The 25,237-nt window shown below is 40.3% G+C and overlaps 1 protein-coding gene across 4 annotated transcripts in view; it reads left to right on the plus strand.

Moving 5' to 3' along the window:
• The window catches only part of LOC108066569 (capon-like protein), a 45,784-nt gene that overhangs the window by 5,339 nt on the left and 15,208 nt on the right, over positions 1 to 25,237 (plus strand). For 3 of the 4 annotated variants that reach the window (XM_070214641.1, XM_044396010.2, XM_044396009.2), the window contains exons 2-3: positions 1,898 to 2,446; positions 24,605 to 24,676. In XM_070214641.1, the coding sequence (XP_070070742.1) occupies positions 2,345 to 2,446; positions 24,605 to 24,676 (174 nt within the window). In that variant the 5' untranslated portion in view covers positions 1,898 to 2,344. Of the gene's footprint in view, positions 1 to 1,897; positions 2,447 to 18,766; positions 18,858 to 24,604; positions 24,677 to 25,237 lie in introns of those variants that run through there. The other variant, XM_070214640.1, reaches the window with a different exon arrangement.

Here is a 25,237-nt window from a genome sequence, read left to right on the forward strand (position 1 = left end):
CTGCTGGCAATTTGAACTCAATCGACACCCAAATTGATAACTTAATGGGAGACAAAGAGGCAATGTGCAAAGTGAAAGAGACGGGGAGTGAGTTCGGCGGGGCCTTAAAAAAGTTGGCTCAGCATATTTATTCACTGGGGAGACAGTGCCAAGCAATTCGAGCCTTCGCGAAAGGCAAAAAAAAGGAGGAGGTAGATAAACAAACAAGGCAACAACTAAAGTCATCTCTGGACCTTGTGTTTGTTGTAATTTTTCTTTTTTTTTCGTAATTTTTGTACTTGTTATTGCTGTTTTTGTTGTTGTTATTGGAGCTGCGCTTTGGCTGCCTTGTCATTTACACGCGTAAACGTCCGTGACCCTCTGGCCCGGCTTTCAACCGACTCCGCCAACTCGGAGGCTCCGAAAGACAAAGACAACACAAAGAGCGAAAGACAACGAGCGAAAGAGATAGCGGGCGGCAGTGGGAGAGAGACGGGAATGCTAACCAGCTGTTGACGTTAAGTTCAAACTTTTGTTTTGGGCTTTATCAACTTGTTAAGCAGCTCAATCGGAGCATGAGAAAATCCACAACATGCAATATTAAAAGCCAAAAGAGACACTTTCAATAAGCGTCATGAATGAAACTTATTAAATTCCAATAATTGCATAAGTAACTAATTAAAAACAATTTGTTGCTATTTATTATACCCAATTAATCTTATTTTAGCAAATTTCCAAATTTGTTTTCTATAACAGCTTTAGGCATTAAATCATAAAATTTTAATCAGTGCAAAATTAATGGGGTCACAGCTATGCAAATTTATGAAACTAATTGAAATATTATTTGTGAGAGTAGAAAAAGAGAAACAAAAACGACCAACAAAATTAAATGTGAACAGCTTTTGGATTTAAAACATAAGTTTAACTGTGTTATGTAGGTATATGGTTTATAATCAAAAATGCCATTTAAATTACGAAAAATAATGAAAAAGTTACAATAAGAAAGCTAAGAGTGATCTGAATAGTAATACTAATCTTTGGTTTAATGTTTGACTAAAAGAGGTAATGAAGAGAGTAACAAAGAGGTAGTGAATAAGTGTACTTATGTTATAATTTATTTAAAAATCTAATGTCTATCTTAATTAAAGAGCAGACTCTTCATAAATTATTAAAACAGAATAAGCAGACAAACAAAAAGACAACAATAGCTAAGAATAAGTAAAGCTTAAAGTTTCGCTGCGCCTGCATACAGTGAGCCCTAAAAATAGTGGATTTGGTAACCTCTAATAATTTGCACTATCCCTTGAAAATATATTAAATGATGTAAAAGCAATATAATATAAAAAAATAATTTTAAGGTTTTTTAGATAAGAAATAACTTATGAAAACCTCAACCTCAAACCCTATTTTAAGTGCGCACTGTAGTTGTTGTTTTGTTTTGTCTTCATAAGCTCGTCGAACAGCTCCCAATAACCATGTGAAAATAAACAATATTGTATTTCGTCAATCGAGCTGAATTAAAGTGCAGACGCTTCCTAAACAACGAATCGAATTACGAATTCAAAACTCGAGCGCGACACGTGTGTGTAGGTGGGCTGTGGGTTCCCAGTTCCAAGTTCCAAGTGCCAAGTGCCAATGCGAATCGAAAAGCAATTCAAAATTCGATTGGCAACGGTGTCATCGCACCACGAGCTTGTCTAGTCTGTGAGTCAATTAAAGCTCGTGATTAGCATTCGGCTTTCCAGCGAACCCAAAGCTGACTCAAAACCATCGACTTAATGACTCACTTTAATAGACAGATCGATGGATCGTTTGATTACAGAATAACCCAACGGTCAAGTCGAGCTCAAATAATGCCTTTCTATATTTTCTTCTTCGGTTTTTTGCCATGGCTGATTTGTTTTCTTTCCACTTGCAGATACACCGCAGATACAGTGAATGGGCCGATTTCATAATAACGGCCAAAGAATCGCAACTGACGCAATTCAATTTGCCCAGCATCGCGCAGCGTCGACCGCAAGCTCATAAATTGAGATTAAGCAAGAGCTCAACGCGGACTGAGGGGTTTTGGCCAAGAGCAATAGCAAATCAATCACAGAGCGCTCGTCGCCCCACCACAATTTGCATGAGCCAACTCGGAAGCAGCCAGCAGAATCCAAATCAGACTCCAAGTCAACCGACACAGATTCAGATACAGAGCCATCATCCCAGCCAACATCAAAATCAAAGCCAGCAGCCAAAGCGTCGGCCAAGTGGCGTTTTATGGCAATTGCGCCATCAGCTGCACAAGCGTAGCACGAGGAAGATGAAAACCATTTCATGATACTACAAGTGGTCCGAATCGGTGCTATTGAACTATCTGAGAATGCCGTCGACGCCGTACGATCTGGTCCAGGATGACCAGGATCTGCGGGTGCCGCTGCACGCCGAGCAGGCCTTCTTCCACGGCATCACATTTCAGGCCAAGGTGAGTTTGGAACCCTCCTTGTTCTATAAACATATATGGGATATAGTGTATTTACTTCGAGAGGAGTGGTCGGTCTCTTTATCTCTTTGCGGGCATCTTGCGAGCATTCCTCAAGAGATCTATCTCCGTTAATTGTGTTTTTATGTTCCAATAAATTCGCAATAAAATTGATCTTATGGCAACCGCTGGCAGCATGGAAAACAACCGAATTTTCTTTTAAATATTGATTTCGCCATTACTCTCAGCTGTTCTACAGAAATTAAGGCAAGGTCAATAACTTTTAAAATACATTTTGCGGAAGAGTATATTTTGGTTTTCTTTGTTACGGTTTTAAAAAAAATATTATTTAGGTAAATTAACCTACATATAAAAAATAAAAGAATTTGTTTTGTTCTTTCCTTTTTAAATTGATTAAGTTTAACATTTTTGTGAAAGCTACTTTATTGATCTACATTGAACTCTAATTGAACCATATTACTGTAGTTAACGAAAAGAGTTCGTAAATAATTGTATGGCAGTCATTAATTTTTATTTTGTGGCAGGCCAATAAACTCCAAGTTAGCTACACATAAATTAAACGAAGTATCATTAGAAATTAAGAAGTGTTCACATTAAAATAGTAGTTAAATAAATGCATTTTAAATGAACGCTTTCCAATCGGTTGGAGATGTTTGCACTATATAGTTTAGGATATATTAGATTTCAAAACAAAAAATTTCACTATTTCACTTTCTTTATATGCTCGTGAGTCTGGAATATTCTTCCGCAGAATTGTTTACATTCCAATGTGAAATACTCGTTGTGTAAACTGGAATCTCCGCTGCATTAGTCATCAAAATTTGTGAAGATAAATATTCAAACATTTCACGCTAGCCTGCAATTTGGTTTGTCATTGTTTTTGCTCAAACAAAACTTCAATCATCTCGCATTTCTGAATTTATGGATTTTATATTTTTGTGGTACTTGGGCGAATAAACGGTTCTAACCATTTCGTAAATGCAATCAAATGTGTGTTGGCCATATATTGGCTGCTGGCTGGCCAATGTTGCAGCTGCTCTGGGGTTGTTGGTTTAATTTATTTCCATTGCTGCTGCGGTTGACGGAAGCGGCAAATAAAGAGTTTTCAACGCTAACAGGCGGCAAGCAAAAGAGTTAGTCAACTGTCACAATTACCGGGACTGGTTGTTTTTGTTTTATATATGCTGATATATATATAGTTTATATCGGCGAAGAGGGGGTAAAAATTGTAAACAAAATTTCCATTTCTGTACGGATTGTCTGGGTATCGTGCTCAATTATTCAGAATCGCATTTTGAGCATTTGTTTAGTTTTGTGTGCGTTTTTTCTGCCCCTGTGTTTGCCTTCGATGTTTTGGTTTCTGCTTTTGTTTATTATTTTTGTTCAATGTGTGGAAATTGTTTGTGTGCCCTGCTGCTGCTGTTTATGTTTTTGTTGTTATTGTTCTTTTGATTTTGATTCGATCAGTTACATGCGGTTGACCAAAATTTCAATTAATTTTGCCTGCAAGATTGATGAGCTTGGGCTTTGGGCCCCAGTGGAAGGGTCTAACGTCCATGGAAAATTCAAAGCATGTGGGCTGTGGCAAGTTCATGACTGCTTTTTGCCTGGCCATTGACTTTGCCTGCCTGCCAGACCAACTTTGTATGCAAATCATTCGAACATTAGCCGCATCATTCTCACGTATCCCAGGCAACATTGTCTCGGTATCAGAGCCGCCGAGAGACTCTAGCATTTTGCATAATTTTGTTTGTGTGGCCAGGCATTGCACTTGGAGTTTTGTTGCATCGGGCTGTTGCAGTTTCAGTTGCAGTTGCAATGCCAATTAAATACAGTCAATTTTCTATGTCGAATTGTGGAGGGAACGAAACACAGCCAACGAACAATTTTGCTTTGACAACCGTTGAAGTTTTACACAGGAAGAAAGAGAGGGTGGATTTAATTATTTAATTCCGCAATTTTGTTGTGGATTTTGATACTTCTAATTAATTTTGATATTGTGAAAGTCAGATTCAGTATAAATCAATTCAGATTGACATGATTACATGATTATATAATTTTTAATGCTAAAAAAAATGTATATAGGAACTTTTAAGATAAAATCCTAACTTGTTTCCCTCAAAAAGCTTTTGATAAAAAATAATTTCATTTTGTAACAGTTGAATTTACATATTTATTTTTTAATATAAAAAAAAAACAAAATAATATTAAATAATTCAAACAAAATGATATGAAAAATAGTTCAATATTTTCCTTGTGTAGAGGAAGTTTTCCCTGGCGTTTTCATGCACGTGCTCTTAGCTGCCTCCCCATTCAACCCAACCACCCCCGACAGCAAGTTTACTATTATTTGCATTTTTCCATAAGCAAAACAAAACAAGTGAAAAAAAGTTTTGCACTTTGTTATGCTTTTGCAGTTTTCGCTTTGTTTGTGCTTTTGCTTCAGCTGCAGCTTCAGTCGTTTTTCGTTTGTTTATTTGTTTGCTTCGGCTTTTGGCTGGAACCTGGGACTCGCTTTTGGCCAAAGAGGAAGGCGAACGGTGAATAGCCGTACCGTTACCGATGTGCCATATATTCGATGGCTGCTAACCCAAATAAGATGAACAAGCCAACGGGCCCAACCCACTGCAGTTTCCGCCCGAAAAATCCCTGTTCTTTTTTTTCTGCTGTGTCAGCGCCGAAACTTCATCTGATTCATCTGTCAGAGTGTCCAGTTGGAATTATGCGAGTTATGAATCACCGCGAGTCACCATGGCAAACGAGAGTGTCCTGAAGCCCCCTTAATTCGGATGCTGGCATGGCTTTGCTGCTTAGATTAATTGAATTTCACGCTTTGATTTCGCGAATTGCCTGGGCCCCAAAGCCACGCTGCATAAATCTTTCAAAAGGTGTATAAATTATTTGCTCACGCACAACGCCTGGCGCCGAAAAATATTTTCTTCGCACTTTTATACGCCGCTTTCGGTGTATTTTTTTTTGTTTTTTATTTCGCCCCTGGCAACACGGCGTATGCTTAACACCACTGGTTTTCGCCCTGTGATTTCGCCAATTCTGCCAGCTATTCGCTGCTCTATCAAATATTTATGCGATTGCATCCGATTCAAGTCGATTTATTTGGGCTTAACAACTTCCGACTTGCGTATGGGGAATTTATGGCCCTTTGGTTCATCAATTATTTGAATCAAGTGGAATGCCGCTGATGGTTTGGATCAAATCCAGGGGGTGAAAAAGTTTATTTATTTAGTGGGGGCCAGGCAACTGACATTTCCTCTTGGAGCCGCTTAAAATAGCAGAAGGGAGTATACGCAGATTCGATTTCCATTCCAGAAAAACCAATTTCCGGTCTATATAAAAATCATGTTAATTACCATTTCGCTCATCGCCCGCTGATCTCTCAGAAATATAAATTATAAAATCATTTTCATCTCGCCTTCTTCTTCTCTTTTTTTTCTCCGATGGGAAATTATATATTTTTGGACTCAAAAATTTCTACGCTCGAGGTAAAATTAATTATTATTTACAAAATAATATTAATTAAGGCGAAGGTGAAGCAGCGCGCATATGTATGTTCCAATTTTCCACGCAACCGAAAAAGAAAATCGAGGCGAAAAATAAATCGAAGGAAAAGAAAAATACTGGCGAATACGGGGGCACATAAAAATATTAAAAAACAAATAAAATGGAGACGGCCGCACATGCCAGTGGTCCACGTGCTGGGAAAGTGTGTGTGCCTTGGATTTTCCTCGGCCTCTGTTGTGTTTACCCATCTTCCATGTGTACGCAAAATTATGAATGCTGTTCAGGCGGCGTATACGCAATATAGCCGCCCTGTACTACGTACATCCCGCTGTTCCTGCCCCTTTGTTTATCTGCCAGGGCAGACCTCGTTTTGTTTTTAGAAGTACGGCTAGAGGACAACTTCGGGCCTGGCCTCGTCATATATCAATTTCAATTATCTGGCATTTCCGTTGTGGCTGGGAAGCTGGGAGCTGGAAGCATTTCAAAGGCATTTTGCTATATATAAATTATTGGCAACGACAAAAAGGGACGCCCCAAAAAGGATTATGCGGCCTGCAATTTAACTTGGGTCCTGCCTGCTTTTGGTCCTGGCTTTTATCAGTCGCAACTGACACCAGCAGGCCCTCGAAAAAGGCGTGAAAAATGAGTCATAAAATGCAAATAAAACTCAAGAGTCCTTGCCGCTTGAAGTTTGCCTTTTATGTGCTTTCTTAAAGAGTTCTTTCTGCGTGATTTTCTTTTTTCCATTTTTCTTTTTCAAGTTTCATTTTCGTGCTTGCTTAACCTTTGTGTAAAGTTCAATTTGCCCGTTAATATCCGAGATAAACATTTGTTCTAGCTGGATTTTGCGCCATTGCCAATGAAAAGTTCGGGTTTACATGAGATAATTAACACGCCTCACCGCTGCCCGGATTTTATGGCCAACACTTTGCTCAATTCGCAGCTCATCTGCGGGACACGGCACAAATGGCTGGCCGGACCTCACTGAACTTTTGATTATTCTTGTGGTGGCAAAATGCATTTGCTGGCCATAACATTGGCATAACGCAAACAAACAAGCCGTCGCCGGTGATATTGGACTTTATGCATACGGTATAAAGTACGATAAATATTTAATGGCATCCCCCTTTTGATTTTCATCGCTTTGCAGCGCAGAAAGCTGCCTCGATTTGCGGCTGAAATCCAATAATAAAATTCAATATTTCCAGTTACTTAAAAGTGTTATAAAAATAATAAAGGCCATGGGGGAAAATGTAATTTTCCTTTGGCAGTGCGCGAACCCCAACAAATGGCCTTTTGGGTTATCATATTCATTGCAAATTATCGGCTAAATGCTTTTATGGCTTGATTCCGGTCCCCTCTAAAAGGATATTCATGGATATTCGATGTGTGAGTGTGTGAGAGCGGAAATGGAATCCATTTGGTGGCTACGATTGACTGGGGGATTCATTTGAATTCAAGTCGTGGGTACCTCACTTTTTCTTTACCCAATTCCTCTTTCAATTCGGTTCGATTATTACAGATTCATTCCGCTCATTTCTGGCTGATTGCCCGGCTGGGCTAATCGATTTTTCTTGTTTCTCCCTGCTCAGCCATTCTTGGTTAGGTTATTCCACTTTGGCTTAGCCCACGAGCAAGTAGATAGGGACATTAGTGGCCACCTACTTGAGCTTCTTTTGGACCATAATTCCCGACCGTATTCGCGTTTAATGTGTGTCAAGTGCCACATTAATGCTGGTCGTCAAGGATTAAGTGGCCATTACTTCTCCGGACTCGGACTTACGGACTTTGCTTTGGCTTATCTAACACTGGGTGTCGCTGGCCAGCTCATTGATGATGATTCATTCAGATGCCGGCCAATCGACATCGCTGATCATTGGGCCATGAATGCGGCACATGCTCTAGTCCACTCAGCTCATTTATTATCTATTACACAATTTTCTGTTGCAAATTGGCTCACATTTCGCAATTACACCTGGCGCAGCTGGGGCAAACGAGTTCCAATGACTGCCAATGAGTCAGGCAGGCTCAGGCTCTCGAAACCGCGGCAGAAAAATGCTTTCTCACCCACTCCCTCTAAGCAGCTAGACAGCCATCCCTGTTTTGTGGCCAAAATTGGTAGCACACGCAAATGTGCAAACTTTTGGCCCGGCCAGCCGATTGCTGTTGTTGTTGTGGGTGCCTAGCGAAGCGCTCAATGGCGGAAGTTGCAACGCCAGCTGCCGTGGCACGCTCTTTGCTAGCGTTTTCTAAACCAAGCGACCACCGACCCTTTCCCAGGCCGCTGACAGATGTTTGTTGGCCAACTGGGCTTGGCCCTGGCCCAAACAAAGCAAATGAAGCAGCACAATCGAATGCAGCTTGGGTTCAATATTTGATATTCGCTACCCTTCAAAAAGAAGGGTATATTGGTGTTTTGTCCGTAAGTTTGTCCGTTCAAGAGAGCACATATGAAAATATATATATATTTGCTTGTATAAATCCATTTTAGAATTTAAAATGAACTAAAAACAGGGTATCTTGTGGTCTAGACCCTCTTCTTTATCATTCCTTCCTGTTTGTTTTTTTTTTTTGGTAATGACAAGCGATCTCTGATCTTTTTCTGCCAATTTTCCCATTCGAGCAAAAGCAAATCGAAAAGGGTTCCACCAGCACCAAAGTCTCGTTAACTGCCGCGCGCTCACGTTTCATTCATTCTTGGAAAAAAAGATGGAAAATTATCTGTGCCGCTGCATCAAAAGCGCCGGGAGCTGCAGCTCTGCTCCTCAGTCTAATCAGTGACAACCAACGAGAGCTGCAGCCATCGGAAAAGCAGCAATTGAATTCATTTCGCTATGCGATCTTTCACAGTTTTCCCTGGGCTTTGACTTTGCCTTATCTCAGCGACTGTCGACTGCTACTGCTACTGCCAGTGCTGCAGATACTGCTACTGCTACTGCTGTCGTTTTGCTGTCAAGTGCAATTATGTGCCACCATTCACAGCGACCTTTGACATTGCCGCCAAAGACACACAAAGAGACTGGCGACAGGGGCAGAGATGAAGTGCAGCGATTGAGGATTGCGGACTGCAAGAGAACGGCAGAAGGGCATCTCTGAATGGCTTTTTTGTGGCAAGCCAGTCAACTGCTTAAATCAACTTTATGGCCAATAATTAGCTTTGCTAAACTTCCTTTGGGTTTGGGTTAAAAAAGTGGGATTTAAGTATATTTTTTGGTTTAGTTTAAAAGAGTTTTAAATGCCAAAATTTGAAATTTCACCATTTTATAAATATAATATTGTCTCTTTATATGCCTGCTTGTAAAATTATTATTAGCCCAGAAAAACCAGTCTCTAAAATACATTTTTAGCTAATTGATTCTACGAACCCATTCTGTTTATTTTAAAGATATTTAACAATATTTACAAACAGTTTTTTTTTGAAATCCAAAAGATGTTCTAATAGATACTTATATCTTTGTGTAGCTTGGCTGAGAAATTAATTGTGTACCCCGAAATATAATCAAAAGACAGCTGAGAAAATGTTGACTGACTGCGTGGGCGTGACCTTAACCTTCAGTGTGGACATTTCAGAGAAAACAGAGAAAAGTGGAAAGCGGGGTAAAGCGGGGGACTTTAACATTAATGAAAATGCTTGCCGAAGATTGCTGCTGTCAATTATTTAGGCATTAATTAAACACTTTGACTGGCAGGACCTGCTGGTGGTCGATCGATTCGATTGACATTCTTGGGGGATGTTGGCCAGGAGTTTTTACCTGCCCAGCAGGAACACAACAACCTGACCACCCCCTGACCATCAGTATTTTCAATTAAATTTATTTGACCCCATTGTGCGCCTCGACTCTACGTGAGTCTTGGCCAAATGGCAACTAATTTGCATTTTCTGCCAAGGGGGCCGCATGTGAAGTTAAAAGTTATTGGGCCATAAATAACGCTCTGCCAATTCTAAACAAACATTTCTTCGACACTGTGTCGACGTTGGATACTGTGAAAGTTTTCCACTTGATGCTGGATCCATTCAGGCCCCTTCCCCCCCGAAAAACTTCTGCCTCCCCGCTTCGGTGGGTGGAAATTAGCATAAAAGATTTTCGCGGGGGGCGCAGCACTTTGGCATTTTTAGCTCTTGCCGCCTGCCAATCGTAAAATGTAAGGAATTGCACACACGGCACCATAAATGGACCAATTTTTCACTGCGCCTTCCGCCTTTTGTTCCGCCGACTTTTCCCTAACCGAAAAACATCAGTGTAGTTCGCCACCCAAAAATCAACTTGTGGAACAATCAACGTTTTAGTGGGTGGCGGGTGGTATGGGATTGGGGCGGCAAATTGCTTAATTGAAAGCCAAGCCAAATTAATAATTGCCCGCGATTGGCGCCTAATTGTTGCGAATAGCAAAAGGCGTGCGACTCACACCGCGTATACGCAATGTTTGTGTATTCTTTGCCGCAGCGCGCTCTTTTGACCTTTTCAGCGGACGGAGCGCGCGTGCTGAAAGCTTTTTCAATTAGCCACCAATTCATTTGCATTCTCATCGAAAATTATTTCCCGCAAAATACTTAAAAAGATTTCTTCCACTTGCCTTTTTCTTAATACTTTTAAATAGATTTTCCCGTTAATAGTAAGAGCAATCTGGAACTTTGAAGGGTTATCGACTTCAAAGCAAATTATTTGTAAAAACTATAAATATGTTAGAAAAAATGTAAAATGTTTTTTATAGTACAAATCTTCTCAAAAATAAACTCAAAATAAATCTAATTATATTAAAGCTTAGGTAGATCGCTAATAAATATCCACTTATTTATTTACCGCCCATGGCAAAGTACTTTAAAATATTTAAGTTCGCAGGAATCTTTTTAGATCTCGAAAAATTTTAGGGAATTTTAGGGCATGGTAACTAGAGCGGAATCTGCTTATTTGCGAGTTTATAGGGCGTGAAGAAAATGTATCCTGCCTTGTCCTGGGCTCGCTCAATTAAATTTGCGTTTGGCGAGAACTTGGGCCTTGGTTTTTTCTTTGAATTTTAATTAAAATACATTTTGTCAGCTGTCGCTTAAAGTTGGGAACTTTTTTGAGGCCGTAAGCCGCCTCATAATTGGCTGGTAATGTGGGTGAGCCCGGCAAGGAGTTTGCTGGGCTGTTTGGCTGGATGGATGAGGGCACTTGAGTGGGATTATGCAAAGAACACACAACAGAGAGTGCCAGGACACTACAACAACCCACTCCTGACCATGACAAACAGTCAACGGGATGCCCGTTCTTGTCTAGGGGTAAATTAAAATTGTGACTTTGGCACTTGTTGGCATACGCAAACAGTGGCTCTCATTTTTAATGAGCTAACCGAAAGCCCGGAGGCTATAGCCTCCAAGTCTTCGGGTCTCCGGGTAACTGGGAAACTGGGTATCTGGCAGCTGGGATCTTGGCCAGCTCTCTTTTTGCCCTCGGCCAGTCGAGTGCGTTTGTCAGCCGGCTTGCCTTTTGTTATTAGTTTGTCAAGCTGTCGCTTCGGTCTATTGTGCGTGGGGGGTGCACTTTGCCGGCCCCGATTATCTCTGTTTTATTTGTCTGTGCGACTGGCTTTTCTTCTTCCCCCTTTTCTAAATAATCAAGGAGACCCAACAGCTTGTCCTGGCATTTGGCGAAAATAAAAGGACAGCTGTTTCGCATCTATTTCAGCTTCCTTTGCGTGTGTTTTTCTTTGTGGGCCTTTTAATTATTCAAATTTATTTGTCGGCACAATGTGTGTGTGCTTTTGCCCAGACCTTGACATATTAATAGAAGACAATAAGGAGGCGGAGTGGGCGTGGCAGCTGCTGGCTTTAATGAAACCACAGCGAAAGTTTTTAATGAGTTTCGATTCATTGCACGACACAGGACAGGAGTCTAGCTTACACAAGCTGTTATTGCACTTTGATAAATTTAAATTAAATTATAGATTTAATTCTATTTAATTGAAAAATGTATACAAAAATTTTTTAATTATTTAAAATATTTTAAAATTGTTTGGATTAACAAAAACAAAAATCATGTGAATTTTACCTTCTCTCTTTGACATAAATCATAATTTAAGAACAACCTTTTCTCCCAGTGCACGCCTTCAATCAGCTGCCTTTCAGCTGCGTCTTCCCTTTATTAATTAAGTTTGCTTAACCCAAGAGCCCCACACCATTCCCATTGCAAGGATTGGCAATCCAAGTCCCCAGGCCACTTTCGCAAGGGCCAGGACTTTTCCCTCTGATCTTTGCCAAGACAAATACGGAAAAAATCGAGCAGCAATCCTTCTTGAAGTCGCCCACCTTGGAGCCTAGAAGAAGTTTTCCGGGAACCTTTGGCAAACTTTGCACGTGGCTTTAATTGCTTTCGCTTCGACTGCTCTCCGCTATCTAAAGCATCTATGTATCTGTGCCTGGCCTGCGGCGAGGGTTTTCCTTTGATTAAAATTACTTTTGATTAGTTAAATGAGTGCGGTTACGGCGCAAGGCACTTGGCACTCTGTGCTGGAAAAGTCAATAGTGGCCAGACGAAAACCAAGGAGATGCCAGGAAGTGAAATAGGAAATGTGTCGATAATTCAACTGCAGCCTATAAAAATGCCAGTCACACTCGACAATCTCTCAGGATTTTCTGCACACAGACCGTCGCAACCGATTTTTCCGTTTGCTTGGAAAGTGTCCAAAGTCCTTAGGAATGCTCCTTGGAAACGTGTCAAGTGCAGTGCAGTGGAGCCAAAGGGCCCAAAGACTACTGGTCGAGAGGAACATTTGTCTGCCACATGCTTGACATCCAGCGGAAGTAGTAGTTGCCACATATTGCCCGGTCAGACCGGCCAGAGCTCATAAATTCTTAACTATGCTTTAATGTGCCGCAAAATGAAATATTTAGGAGAAATATATATACACGGCCGAATAGCATTATAAACAAATGATACCTACATATTGAATGGGCGGGGATGGCGTGTCAGCAGTCGCTCAATGGCAGGCGAGATACATAAATAAATAAAGAAGTAAATCATATTTTCTGGCAATGCCACGAGAATCTTTGAATTTCGATGTTAAAAATAAAGCTGGCCATTAAATCCATGGACAATCGTGCGTTGTGAAAGAGATTACGTATTCCGGGTGGGCCAGTTCATCAAATTGAAAGGGAAATATTCTGTAAAAAAGATTATAGGTAAAATAAATTCTGAAATGTCACTTTTTGTGCACCAAATTTGTAATTTATTTACTTTTTACACTCACCATTAGGCGTTGATAGAATAAAAGCCTGGCATCTCTTTGCGTTCCATTTATCTCCAGCAAATTTAATTTACAAACTGCCCTGACAACCATTATCTAATTAAGAGCTCCATCTTTCGGATCTGTGTCCCATTTCATTGGTCTCCGTTTCGGGCTTTTTCTATTTTCCCAACGACATTTTCCCAGCAATTAAGATAAATGTCAGTTTGGTGCAAAATGTTAAGCAACATTTTAATCAATTTTGTCAATTAAAAAGAATGGGCAGACATTTGAAAATGGCTGCAGCAGGGCGGTAGGTTGACAAAAATTAATTAAAAAATGGGCAAAGTGCTGGAATTCGGCATTCGAGGGCCTCTCAAACAATTTAGCTCGTGTTACAGAACAATCGAATTAGCGAGGAACTTTGCTGCAGTTTCAGCCATTCGGTTTGTGAATCATGGCATTCCGTCGCGGTATGTCTTATAAATTATTAATGAGCAGCCAACAATCGACAGCAATCGAATGCACAATGCCAGCATTCGGAAACTAAATCGAAAATAAATAGCGCGTCGACAGGTATTAATAGAAAATCGTTCCGTACACCTTGACATTGACTTTTCTCACGAACAACTGGCGAACAACAAACAATTGTTGCAATGTCCTTATGGGGGAATTCAAGTTGCGTGAGGTGGCTAAAAACTGGCCCCCAATCCCAAATCCAAATTGCTTTTAACTTTTTGCCTTTCAGTCGCGAAAGTCGGGCGAAGTTTACTTTGTTTTTGTTTTTTTTTTGCTGCCAGAGCTCACAAATTGCTATATAATGTGCGTGTCCTCGTTTCGAGTTCGTTTCGTTTCTTTGCCATTTTTCTCGCGATTTTCACCGGGAAAGTATCATTAACAGATCGCTACAGGGAGGCAGATATCGCGGCTACATTTTCTTACTTTTCATTTTGGGTTTTTCACCCAGCTTGGCCCAATGTTTTCCAGTTCTTTTTCGACTACACCCTTTTTTTTTGTGCGCTGGTCCCATAACACCTATGTTGCGTGTCATTAGGCACTGTCCCAAAAAAAAAATATTACTCATTTTAATATTTCTTTTACGACCCAAAACATTTCCGCCGGCGGCCACACGTTAGGCATATTGATTTTTGTCTACATCTTTCGTATTAGTTAAATTAAAGTCTGAGGGACTGGGCGACTCAAGTGGAAAATTTTAATAGTTGGCACCGACATTTTTCCAAAAACTTTCCCGCTGAAAAACGCTTTTCTTCACACCATTGAGCCCCAAGTTTGATGGAAAATTGAACAGTGCCTCCAGACTTGCCTTCACATGTCGGCAGCTGTCAAATTTGAGAAAAAGCTGCACATTCGTCTTGCAACTTCTGTGTTTGGGAGTGGAGATATGTGTGTATGTTTCGGGCCATTTGTCATAGATTTTTGGGTTCGCTTCGGCGACTTTCTTTTGTTGCAGCAGGGGTCGAAAGTCGAAATTAATTGCCAGGTTGGGATTTGGCAAATTGCATTCCATTGTGAGCTGTTGGAATGCATATATCGCTCATACGCACTGTCATCCCGGCTGCCACTTAACATATTCAAGCGGGCAATCTGGGGTGTTCATATTACGCTAACAAGCACGTGTCCTGGCCCCTTGGGAATGCCATTTGTATGTGTGTGTGTGCTAGCATGTTGGCCGACGTGTTTGTGTGCAATCTGTACCTGGCACAAAAGTGGATGCCAAGAGGATCTAAGCTGCATTGTCTGGCCTGCATAAATTGACTTTAACATGCATTTATGCGCTCCACAGCCCGGCTCGGCTTGGCCCGACTTTTCCGGGCTTTTCCTGGCATTTTTGTTGCCCCAGTTAGCCTTAGTAATTATATTTGCTCTGCTAATGGGCAAGGCGACTGCACGAGAGCTTCTGTGCCCGATGCACCACAGATGCCATTGTTCTAGTTAGGCAATTGACGCTCCTGACTCGGAACAATAACGAAACTGGATACGAATCGGAGCTGTGTGTTTGCTATCATTTGCTGAAATCGTTGCTGAAATTAGTTTTACACTTGAGTCCAGAATTGCACTGAGAAAAAAATCCTTATTGCATTAGATAGGGAAATATTCCTAGAGTAAATGTAAAATAAAACTCAGGATTTATATATATATTTCTTACTTTAACTAAAAATTAATATTATAGTTTATTCTTACATTTTCCTCTTTAAATTTATAAGTAATGGACTGCCTCGTACTTTTTCCCCGTGTAACCTCGGCTAGAATTGATTATAATTGCGGTCCAGTTCGGTTTAGCTATCTGAAATGGCATGAAATTACTTCATAGCAGATTCTTCTCTCACACGGCGGATGCAGTCATTTAGGCTGATCCACCGATTGCCAGACACACGGAGGCCAGGTCTCTGGATTTCACTCGTTCAGGCAGGCGACACAAAGTGAAATGCTCGATGGAAATGGAGATGAAGTTGGAGTTGGAGGAGAAACAGAAAGCGAACATGGGACACACGGTCATCAAATCAAAGCTCAGCTGCAGCCGTCGATTTGGCCATGGATTGAATGGCCCAGGAGTGGGGCGGAGTGGGCAAAAGTCAGTCGCAGTCGGTTGCAGGTAGAAAAAGCCAAGATGCACGCACATTGGACATGGCCATGTTTGCAGGCTTAAGCCAACATTTGGCGCTGGCTTTGATGGTTTTTACACAGCCTCCAACTGCGACTTCGTCTAGCTATTTCTGGCTGGCAGTCTGTCTTGACTTTATGCGGACACCTAGAAAAAAAGTGCAGAAAAGAAATCAGATTATCAAAGGTATATTTCTTGTTCCTTTTATAAGATTTTATAAGAATTTTATAATTTGTATTTTATATTTAAACTTTAAAAAAGAGAATTTAACTTACAGTTCAGCAGTTTTTTAAATATAATATTTATGTACAATTTTGTTTGAGTATTTTTTGGGTTATTTTGCTTAGTAAAAACATATGAATTTGATATAATTGATTTTCTGAAAACAATTTTTGTTTTATGGTTTAATTTTTTTCCAGAAAATATTTTAGATTAAAGATTTTTCCTTGACTTTTCCTCCGCTCAGTGCAGCTCTCCATCTGGCTATACGTTTGTCTGTTCTCGGACATCAATGGCAATTGACCAGGCCTTGCCTTGCCTTTGCCCGTTTTTGCTGGCTGCCCTGGCTGCTTTTTCATTAGGCAGTCGCGGCAAACACTCTCGGCGCCTTTCCTCCGGCTGCTGGCCATTGCCGTGGTCATCGCAAATTTATTGCGATGCAATTTTTGCCTTATACGTGCGACGGATATTTGCCAAACGGACGCTTTAAAATCGCCAACAGGACCAAGGTGTTTTCACTGCTGCAGCTGTTGCTGTGGTGTGAGAAACATAAAACCAATAATGTACTGACTAATTTGCATTTTGTAAGTAGTATTTTCGGTCGAGCTAACCGCTAACCGTTAACCTAATTATGCGGAGTTCATTAACCCCGGAGTGGCAGTGCTCAAGCCCTGGCAACCCAGCAGGTGGCTAAACGGAAGCTTCTCAGCTAAAAAGCCACCCCCAAAAAGCCACACGATTCATTTCAAAGGCAGCCGCAAGTCACCACCCCCAACCCATCCACCCATTCACCCAATAATAAGGTCGTTCAATAAAATGTGTGACCAGGCAATGAGTAAATCCATGGAAATTGAGATGGGAATAATTGAAGGGCGCCAAGCGTTTAAGTCTGTTTAGCACTTGTTTGTGAAATTTACACCCGCCGAATAAAAAGGCAGAAGAGAGAAGCCCAAATAATAACATCATGGTTAAATTGCTGTATAAAAATTAGCGGTCAGCATACACGCACCGAGTTGGGATCAAAAGAGAGGGGAGGGGACACCACATAACGCTGATTGAATTATTAAAGCTGCTAATTAAACGCTTCCGCTCGTTTAGTTGCTGTGACGCATTACTCATACGCCCCGTGCTCCTCGCCCATTTCGCGTCTGCGTTTGTGTGAGGCACGCAATTTATTTATTTTAATTTCTGTTTGCGCTTTGGCTTCATTTTCCTCCACCAGAGCTCATGCTCGGCCACTCTGAAAATCTCATTAAACGTACCCGTTTTTTTAAACTATTTTAACTGGTTTATAATTTGGTTTAATAGATTTTTTATGTGATAAAAAATATTTAATTATCACGTAATAAACGAAAAGTTATAGAATTAAAGATTTATAAGTTGTTTGAACTGTGATCTGGATGCTTTAGTTTAAACGAAGAGCAAAATGTCATTATTATTATGTTAAGTTATGGTAAAAACTATATGCGCATAAAGACCAAAAATTTACCATGCAAATATCGATTTGAAATCGGCGTTTTTTGTGCGTTAATTTTGAGTTCAAATAATTTAATTCTTTAAGCAAAATGTCGATGCGTATTTTCAACTTTTTTCTGAGCACAGTGGTGATTACAAGTATTGACCAAGCAACTCCAAATGCTGTTATCAAAATAATCGCATTGTGCTAAATTAGACGGCCCTTATTACAAAATGAAAAGTAAGGGGATGCAGAAGAGGGTTTATTGTTTTCCTCCTTTTTTTGGGCTACTGGGCTGTTCTTTCATTACTTTGGTCCATTGTTTGCTTAAGTACTTCCAATTGATTTTCTGCTTTGTTATTATTGTTCCACTTGTATACGCTTTGTCGCCCCCAGTACTCGCACTCACAATTGTTTATGGCCAAGTCCGAGGGTTGTTGGTAACTCGGGGAGGTTCTGTGCCCGCTGCCCAAACGGTAACTTGTTTATTGATTTTACCTTTGACTCGGAAACTTTGCCGCCACTGCGGTTCCTGCTCCTCCTTTGAAAACTGAACTCAAACTTTGGGCAAGAGTTGTGGAGGAAACTTTGCGGAGATGTTATTCCAGCAGCACATATAAATCAAGTCGGTGGATGTTTCGTATCTCGACACGATACGCTTGTCTAATCTCGGCTCATTTGATTTGCAATTACATGTGGAGAACAAGGCATGTCCATTGTCTGTGCTCGGTTGTACTCCCCTATGGTCGAACAAAACATTTCACTTACCCACAACACCCACGCACATATTTCCGGAGGGATCGGGGTCAGATAGATCCCGACATGGTTGCCTCATCATAATATAAATACTCGCATCATGATGCATTTCTTGCATGCTGTGGCAGCTGCATTTGCATAATGCATTCCGTTTCGACTCGCTTTGTTTGAAAAGAACCGAAATATATCTGTGGGATACTACAATATATGTGTGTATAGATATGGGTCACCGCTGGACAGCAGCCAGCAGAAACTTTTACTTTTCCGTAGGTCTCCGATATGAACTGAACTGAACTATGGGGCCAATAAAACTTGACACTCCACAATTGAGCGAGGGGAGTTAATGAAGTGAGGCGAAAGTCATAGCCAAGAACAAACAAAGAATGCAACTGTCCCCCTCCACTCATATTTCTTTTATTATCTCCCCACCGATAATAGTTTATCGCTTTTCCCATGTTTCTTTGCTTCACCATTTCTTTCGCATCGTTTATTATTAGCTTAGAGTTTTATGCCTTTCGGAGTGTGAAGTTCATAAAGCACAAGGCATACACATAATTTGTATGCGTTTTTCACCGGAAACTGACTATTACCTGGGCTAGGCATTGATGGATTAGGTGAGTGAGGCCCACCTATCCAATCACACTCTTTGGCAGGGGCCAATCAAAGAGACGATTCCCGGCTTATGCAAATGCAGAGCCAAAGAAAGCAAGTCTTTGGTTTTTATTAACCGTCTGGAGGCAGCACACACTCATGCAGGTTTATGGCCAGATGGGGAGAATAAACTTCAGGAACGGTCTACACTGTGAACTAGGATTGAAAAAAATCAAATAGAAGTATCATTAGGAAGTAAGCGTTTTGATTCTTGACTACTAAAAAACAAAATTTTAATAAATAAATACGCTGAATCTGGAATTCCTGGAACTGCACCGAGTAAGCATTCTTTAATCTACAAGGGTATATAAGCTTCGGCTGGCCGAAGGTAGCTTCCCTTCTTGTTAAGTATATTTTATAGCAATTCTATCGATGTTTAATAATATAATTGAATAATTCAAGTTATTATAAAAAGATTTATGCCTAACAGGCATTGTGTTTAAGCAATCCAAAATTTTAATTGAATATTTTTTCCAGTGCACGTTTTTTGCTCAATTCATTTGCACCTTGAGAGCTGCTTCTTCCTTTCGGTGTTTTTAGCACGGTGGAAATTCAGATGTTGATTTAACTTGCACTTAACTTGTTGCCGCGAGTGTTGGCTAAAAGAAAGCATTTCACTTCACGCCACTTAGGCAGCCTGACTTTGCACTTTACTTTAGAGTAGCTGATAGGAGGGGGGTGGGGGGCGCTTCTAACCCCAAATCCCACGACATGATTTATTCGACCAGACAAACTCATTTGTTTGCAGTTTGCATTTGAGCTGCGCATTTTGCCCCGCTTAACGGCCAGCAAATTATCATAGTTGAGATATAATAGGGATGGGCGTGGCATTGGCCAAACGATTTGCATTTTGGCCAACTGCAATTTGGAGATGATGGAGAAAACTTGCATCTCCTCTTTTAGCCCCTGGGTTATTTTCAGGTTGGGCCAACCTTTGATTTGGTTTGAGCCAAGTTGGCCTGCGGCCTTGGCCACTTACAGCTCGTCAAATAATTGTTTTAAATTAAGCACAAGCCAAATGCCCAAAGTTATGCATAACACAGAAACCAGAAAGACAGCTCAAAGTTTTGCCCGCCATCTCATTAAGTTGGCTCCTGGCTGGATGATGCTAATGAAATGGCCTGAAAAGAGGGCTGATGGGTGGTTGGTGAGGAGGTGGTTGTTGCTTGTTAGGGGGAGGAAACCCAAAAGGAAGTTAAGTTGCGCAACAGCCAGAAAGGAAGGAAGGAAGACAGGATGGCCGAGACAGCACAAAACTAAAACCCGAGATGAAAGCAAAACAAAAGGCAAGTGGAAGTGCAGAACAGGCCAGAGATGCTGATTATCTGCGGTGGTTTAGTGGGAGTTGGGTAAAGTGGCTGCTGGGTGGTGGAGAAGGTGGCAATGGAATTAACATTATTAGCGAAAATTCTTGTTGCCGCTTCCCTCTTCGTTTCTGCAGTTTCGCGTTTAACTTTGCCGCGTTGTGTTTCCTTTTTAAATGTTTCCAACAAGTTTTACTTAAAGACTGTGGGTACTACATTTATCAAGCAGTAATTCCTTTTAGGTAATTACAGCACAAGTTATTTGAAAAGTTTAATTTATTTAAAACTTATTAACTGAAATATTGATCACAAATATTTAAATTAAAGTTTTTGAATTACTAAGAATCCCTGTCTGCAAAATGAATAACATTCATCAGAAAAATTCCAACACATACACATATGCACTTTTTAGCCATGCGGCATCGATAAACAAATGAAGACATCAAATTCCCAAACAACAATTTTAAAACGAATTTCCATTGAAGAGTTTTTAAAGTGGCCAATTAAATGTTTCCATAAACAGCGTCAATTTAGTGCTTAAAATACTGTTCGTCTTGATCTATTTTCGCTTTGTCTTCCACATTTCATTTCGCTTTAAATTGTTCGTTATAGTTTCGTAATTAATTTTTAAATTTCTTACACATGTTGAATTAGTGGCCAACACGATTCGAGGAGGGTGAAAAGAGCTTTCCGACACTTTTCCCCACTTTTCTCGTACTCTCTTGCTTTTCCCCTGAAAAATATGCAATGCTTATTTTTAATTTCATACATGTGTACTGCAAATGTTTAACATAAAAGCGAGTAAGTGGATTACAGCCATTACTGAAATTTGCTTTTTGCGTTTCATAATTCATTAGATTAAAAATTTCCACCATTTCGAGGTGTTACTTGTGGGCTTTTCCAAAGCTTTTTTTGGAAAAATACAATTTAATTGGCAGCCTAAAAGTATACTTTTTAATTCGGTGAAATTAAGTGTAAAGTGTAAGGTAAATATACTTTTGGTTTTATTTTGATGGGTAAATAATTTGGAAATAATAGTTTTATTACTTACTAATATTTTGGAATAAAAGGGGAGTTTGAATAATCCTCAAATTTATGTAAAAGTAAAATTCTTAGGTCATTTCGTACCCTTTCAAAAACTCATACCCCTCGTCAAGACAAACACAAAAACAAGGCCAAATACAAATTGTAATACCCAGCAGCATTGCGACAAAAAATTGCGGCATTTATGCGCCGGCAGGGTCAGAGGTCATGTGTACACAAAAATGTATTTTATACATTTTTTTTCTAAATAAACCGAGAAAAATTATGTTTTCAACGCTTCAGCCCGCCGTCGCTGGAAAGGATGGCTGTGCAAACAAATGTTTCGCATTGTTGAAAGGCAAATCCAAAAGAGCAAAAGGGGCAATGGGAGCCGCACATGAAAGCTGGTCGGGCCTGAAGCGCCATTAGCCGTGGCCGAAACGCTGGCGAAAGGCTGAAAAACTGAAAGGCGAGCCAAAAACCAAATCCTTTTTTCAGATTTTTTACGCTGCGCCAAGGGGCTTTCTTTTATTCATTTTTCGCATATTTTTTTGCCGGTCAACTAAGCTGTTCTAATCTGTTTGTCGTTGGCCGTCGGCTAAACGTGGCCCACAACCCATTTGAAGCCCATCTCATTTTTTGTCTTGCTTCCCCCCTTTCAAATCTCTTAATTCAACATTCAATTTCATGATGATCTTAGTCAGGATTTTGGGGATGACTTTAAGCGAAGCTTAATTGCTTTTTGCCGGGACAAATGGCAGGTAATATATATATCTCGGGAACACCTTGAACACCTTCCACCGTGCTCCGTACTGACGTCACGCTGACGAGGAGGTCCAACAAACGTGGCCAGCTTTTGACTTTTCACTTGTCTTTCGCCTGTACGATCAAGTATAAATAAACAAATGCATGAAAATAGAACTCGAAGTGGGGAAAATCGATTTCAATGCTCGCAATTAATCGAAGGGAAAAACGCCCAGGAAAGTGGGAGAAAAGACGTGAGTTGTTTTATAAAACTCATAATCAAAACAGAATCTCCAGCATTGACCAATAAACGTAATGCGGGTCATAAACCTTTGAAGCCTTAAAAATGTTTACACAGAAAAATAAGAAAACCTATAACAATTGGTTATTTGTTTATAAAAAACATCAACATCGGCAAATATGCAATAAATACGAGGGTGCTTAAATCAAAATGTATATGGCAAAAATAAAAATCATCAGAAATAAGTAGATATTTAAATTTACTATTAAATTAAATATCAAAACTTCTAAAAAATAAAGTAAAATGTTTAGTGCGTAAATTTTAACAGTGGATTCAAAAAAGAATCCTTTCATTTTGTTGTGTACATAGGTAAAGTTATGGCCTAAAATAAAAAATATTAACTGGTCTGTGAGTAAAGGCGTCTAGACCCACGGAAAGATATATAAAGTTTACTACTCCAGAGTTTGGAAAGGGTCCGCTCTCGGCCAGGGTTTTAATCAAAGTAAATGAATTTAAACGAAGCGACGAACAAAGTCCAGTGGCTATTTGCATAGAGCCGTCGCACTGAAATGGTTTTTAAGTGAAAAAAAGGATGCGAATGGCATTGGGGCGGGGAAAACTGAAAACTGGGAAAGGGAATGGAAATGGAAATAGGAAAAGCGAGGCAAAAGAGTGAGCGAAACGTTTTGCCAGCTCAGAGCGAGTCTGAAGCTGGTTTTCTTCTTTCTTTATTTTATTTGCGCGGGGATTTGTCTAGCTGGAGAGGATAAGCGCTCTGTGTATCCTTTATCCTTTGTGTTTGCATGAATTTAATGCAATCCAAATATTTGTGGGCGAGAGTGAGAGTTTCGCCTCTGCCAGTTTCCTTTTTCCATTTTTTTTTTCGCCATCTCCATCCCCTCCATTTTCCTTATTTTCTGCTCCATCTTCGGCTGCTTTCCGCTTTGTAAATGGCTTTTTATGGGCTTACTGCCGGATGGCTTTTGTGGGGAATTTAAAGCTTCGTTTCATAACCTTTTGAATGGTAATGGCATGCAAATATCTATTTATATGTCCTGACAGCGTTGGCCATAAACTTCGGCTAGCGAGTATTTTAAAAATATTTTTTTTACCATCTGCATAATCATAAGTGTATTCGGGAGAAGTAAACATTTGCCATTCTGACTAATGAACTGCTTTCCATACTTTTAGGGCACATGGCCTTCGTCAGGGTGTAGGTGGAAATCAATTAGCGCACTGCCACCACCCCAGGTTCTCTTTTAATAATTTTCTGAATTAATGTGCAAAAATCTATTTTCTACCGAATTTCAATTTTCGACTTGTGCTATTTTTGGCCTAGTCTGAAGTCGTGAAAAATACAAATTCGGCACACGCCATATCCCTTATATCCACAAAGCAGAACATTAATCATCTAATAATTTAGCATTCGCAGAAATTCATCGCATTGTGGCTCAAAACTTTCGATTTGTTTACCATATCTTGACATAGATCATAGAGAACAGACATATGCTGGATCCTAAAAATAGACACCCCCTTTCTGGTGAAATATTTTAAAAGTTTTCCCGAAAAGGATATTCGGCGAGGCGAAAGGCTTTTCAAGCGAAAAATGAACCCTCTTCACTATATATTTATTTTTATTGTTCGGAAAAGTGTAAAGTGTGTATATTCATGTGGTGGAATGGGGGGCGGTGGGCGTGGCTGCTATCTCATGCACATTTTGTCACTGTCAGTCGACGATGGCATCATCAGCGTCTCTTTCACTCTCGCCATATTGTGGTTGTTGTCATGTCATTTCGCATTTAAATTGTTGTTGTCACTGTAATAAAATTCGGAAATCTAGGTCCATATCTACGCATTTGTTATCCTTGAGCTGCATTCGCCGTAAAACAAATACAAAAACGCCAGCAAGACTAAAGTTTTGCATTAATATTGCAATTTTTATTTTCAAACAATTGCTGTCGCCGCAGTTTGCATTCATTTTTGGCATTAATTTTCACAGATCCCCCAAGTTTACATATTTCTGACTGACGGCGAAATGAAAAATGTGTTTTAGTTTAGTAATTGATGGATCATTCCCCTTGAAGAACTTGGCAAAGGGCAGATCGTCGCTTGTATATATTTAGAAAATAAAACCAACTAAAAATAGGAATGCAGCTTACTGTGTCGAGGCTGTTGGCAACAGAATCGCTTGTGGAAACTAAAATTGAATTAAATTTTATTGCTGCATATTTTGGCATATATATTTTGGGGAATTTTCAGAGGCACTGCAACTAATTTGTTTAATTTATTTAATTTAAAGTCTGCCACTCCAGCACTGTAGGGCACTCGAGCAGCCTTTGTTGCCTTTGTTTGAGCAATCGACAGCAGCCAATAACCCATCTTTGTTTTTCCGTTGCAGTTTGTCGGCTGGGAGGAGGTGCCGCGACCCAACACTCGAGCCGAGATCGTCCAGGCCATGCGTCGCATAAGGGTGAGTATTACGCATACGACGCGTGGGACGCAAATGAATTTTGAGTCCCGTCGAGTTGAAAAGTTAACAGATTTCCCCCCGCTCCCTGGATATTCGCATCTCCGGCTGCCAATTAAAGAAACTTTTATCCGGGCCGAAGGCGGTTTTAAATTTCGAAAACCCATGGTGTAGGGTTTTCCATTCCCGAAAGGCAGGCAACACTCTCTCTGTTTGCCAGCGTCACATACTTTGATTACAGTTACATTCTCGTATATGGCCAAAAGGCAAAGGGAAGCTGAAGCTGGCTAAAAAGAAAAACCATTCTAGTAGCATAAAAAGTAACGAGGCTTGTTTATTCTTTGCCCCATCTCTTGGCTCCTAAGAAGTCGTGCGTGCCCTGGCTTAAACCGTGTTAGCCCGGCTGACTTGGGGAGTATGTGGGTTATTGTGTATTAGCCTTGTCTGTCAGCCGATGAAAATTGAGGATGAAAGGAGGAGGCGGGGAACGTGGTAAATTCGGCGCTTGTTATTGTCATGTCTTTGCCATTAGGCGAGCCGTCAAAGGCAGTCAGATGTTAATTG

This window comes from Drosophila takahashii, chromosome 3L, assembly GCF_030179915.1.
Source record: "Drosophila takahashii strain IR98-3 E-12201 chromosome 3L, DtakHiC1v2, whole genome shotgun sequence".
In the NCBI taxonomy this organism is placed as follows: Eukaryota; Metazoa; Arthropoda; class Insecta; order Diptera; family Drosophilidae; genus Drosophila; species Drosophila takahashii.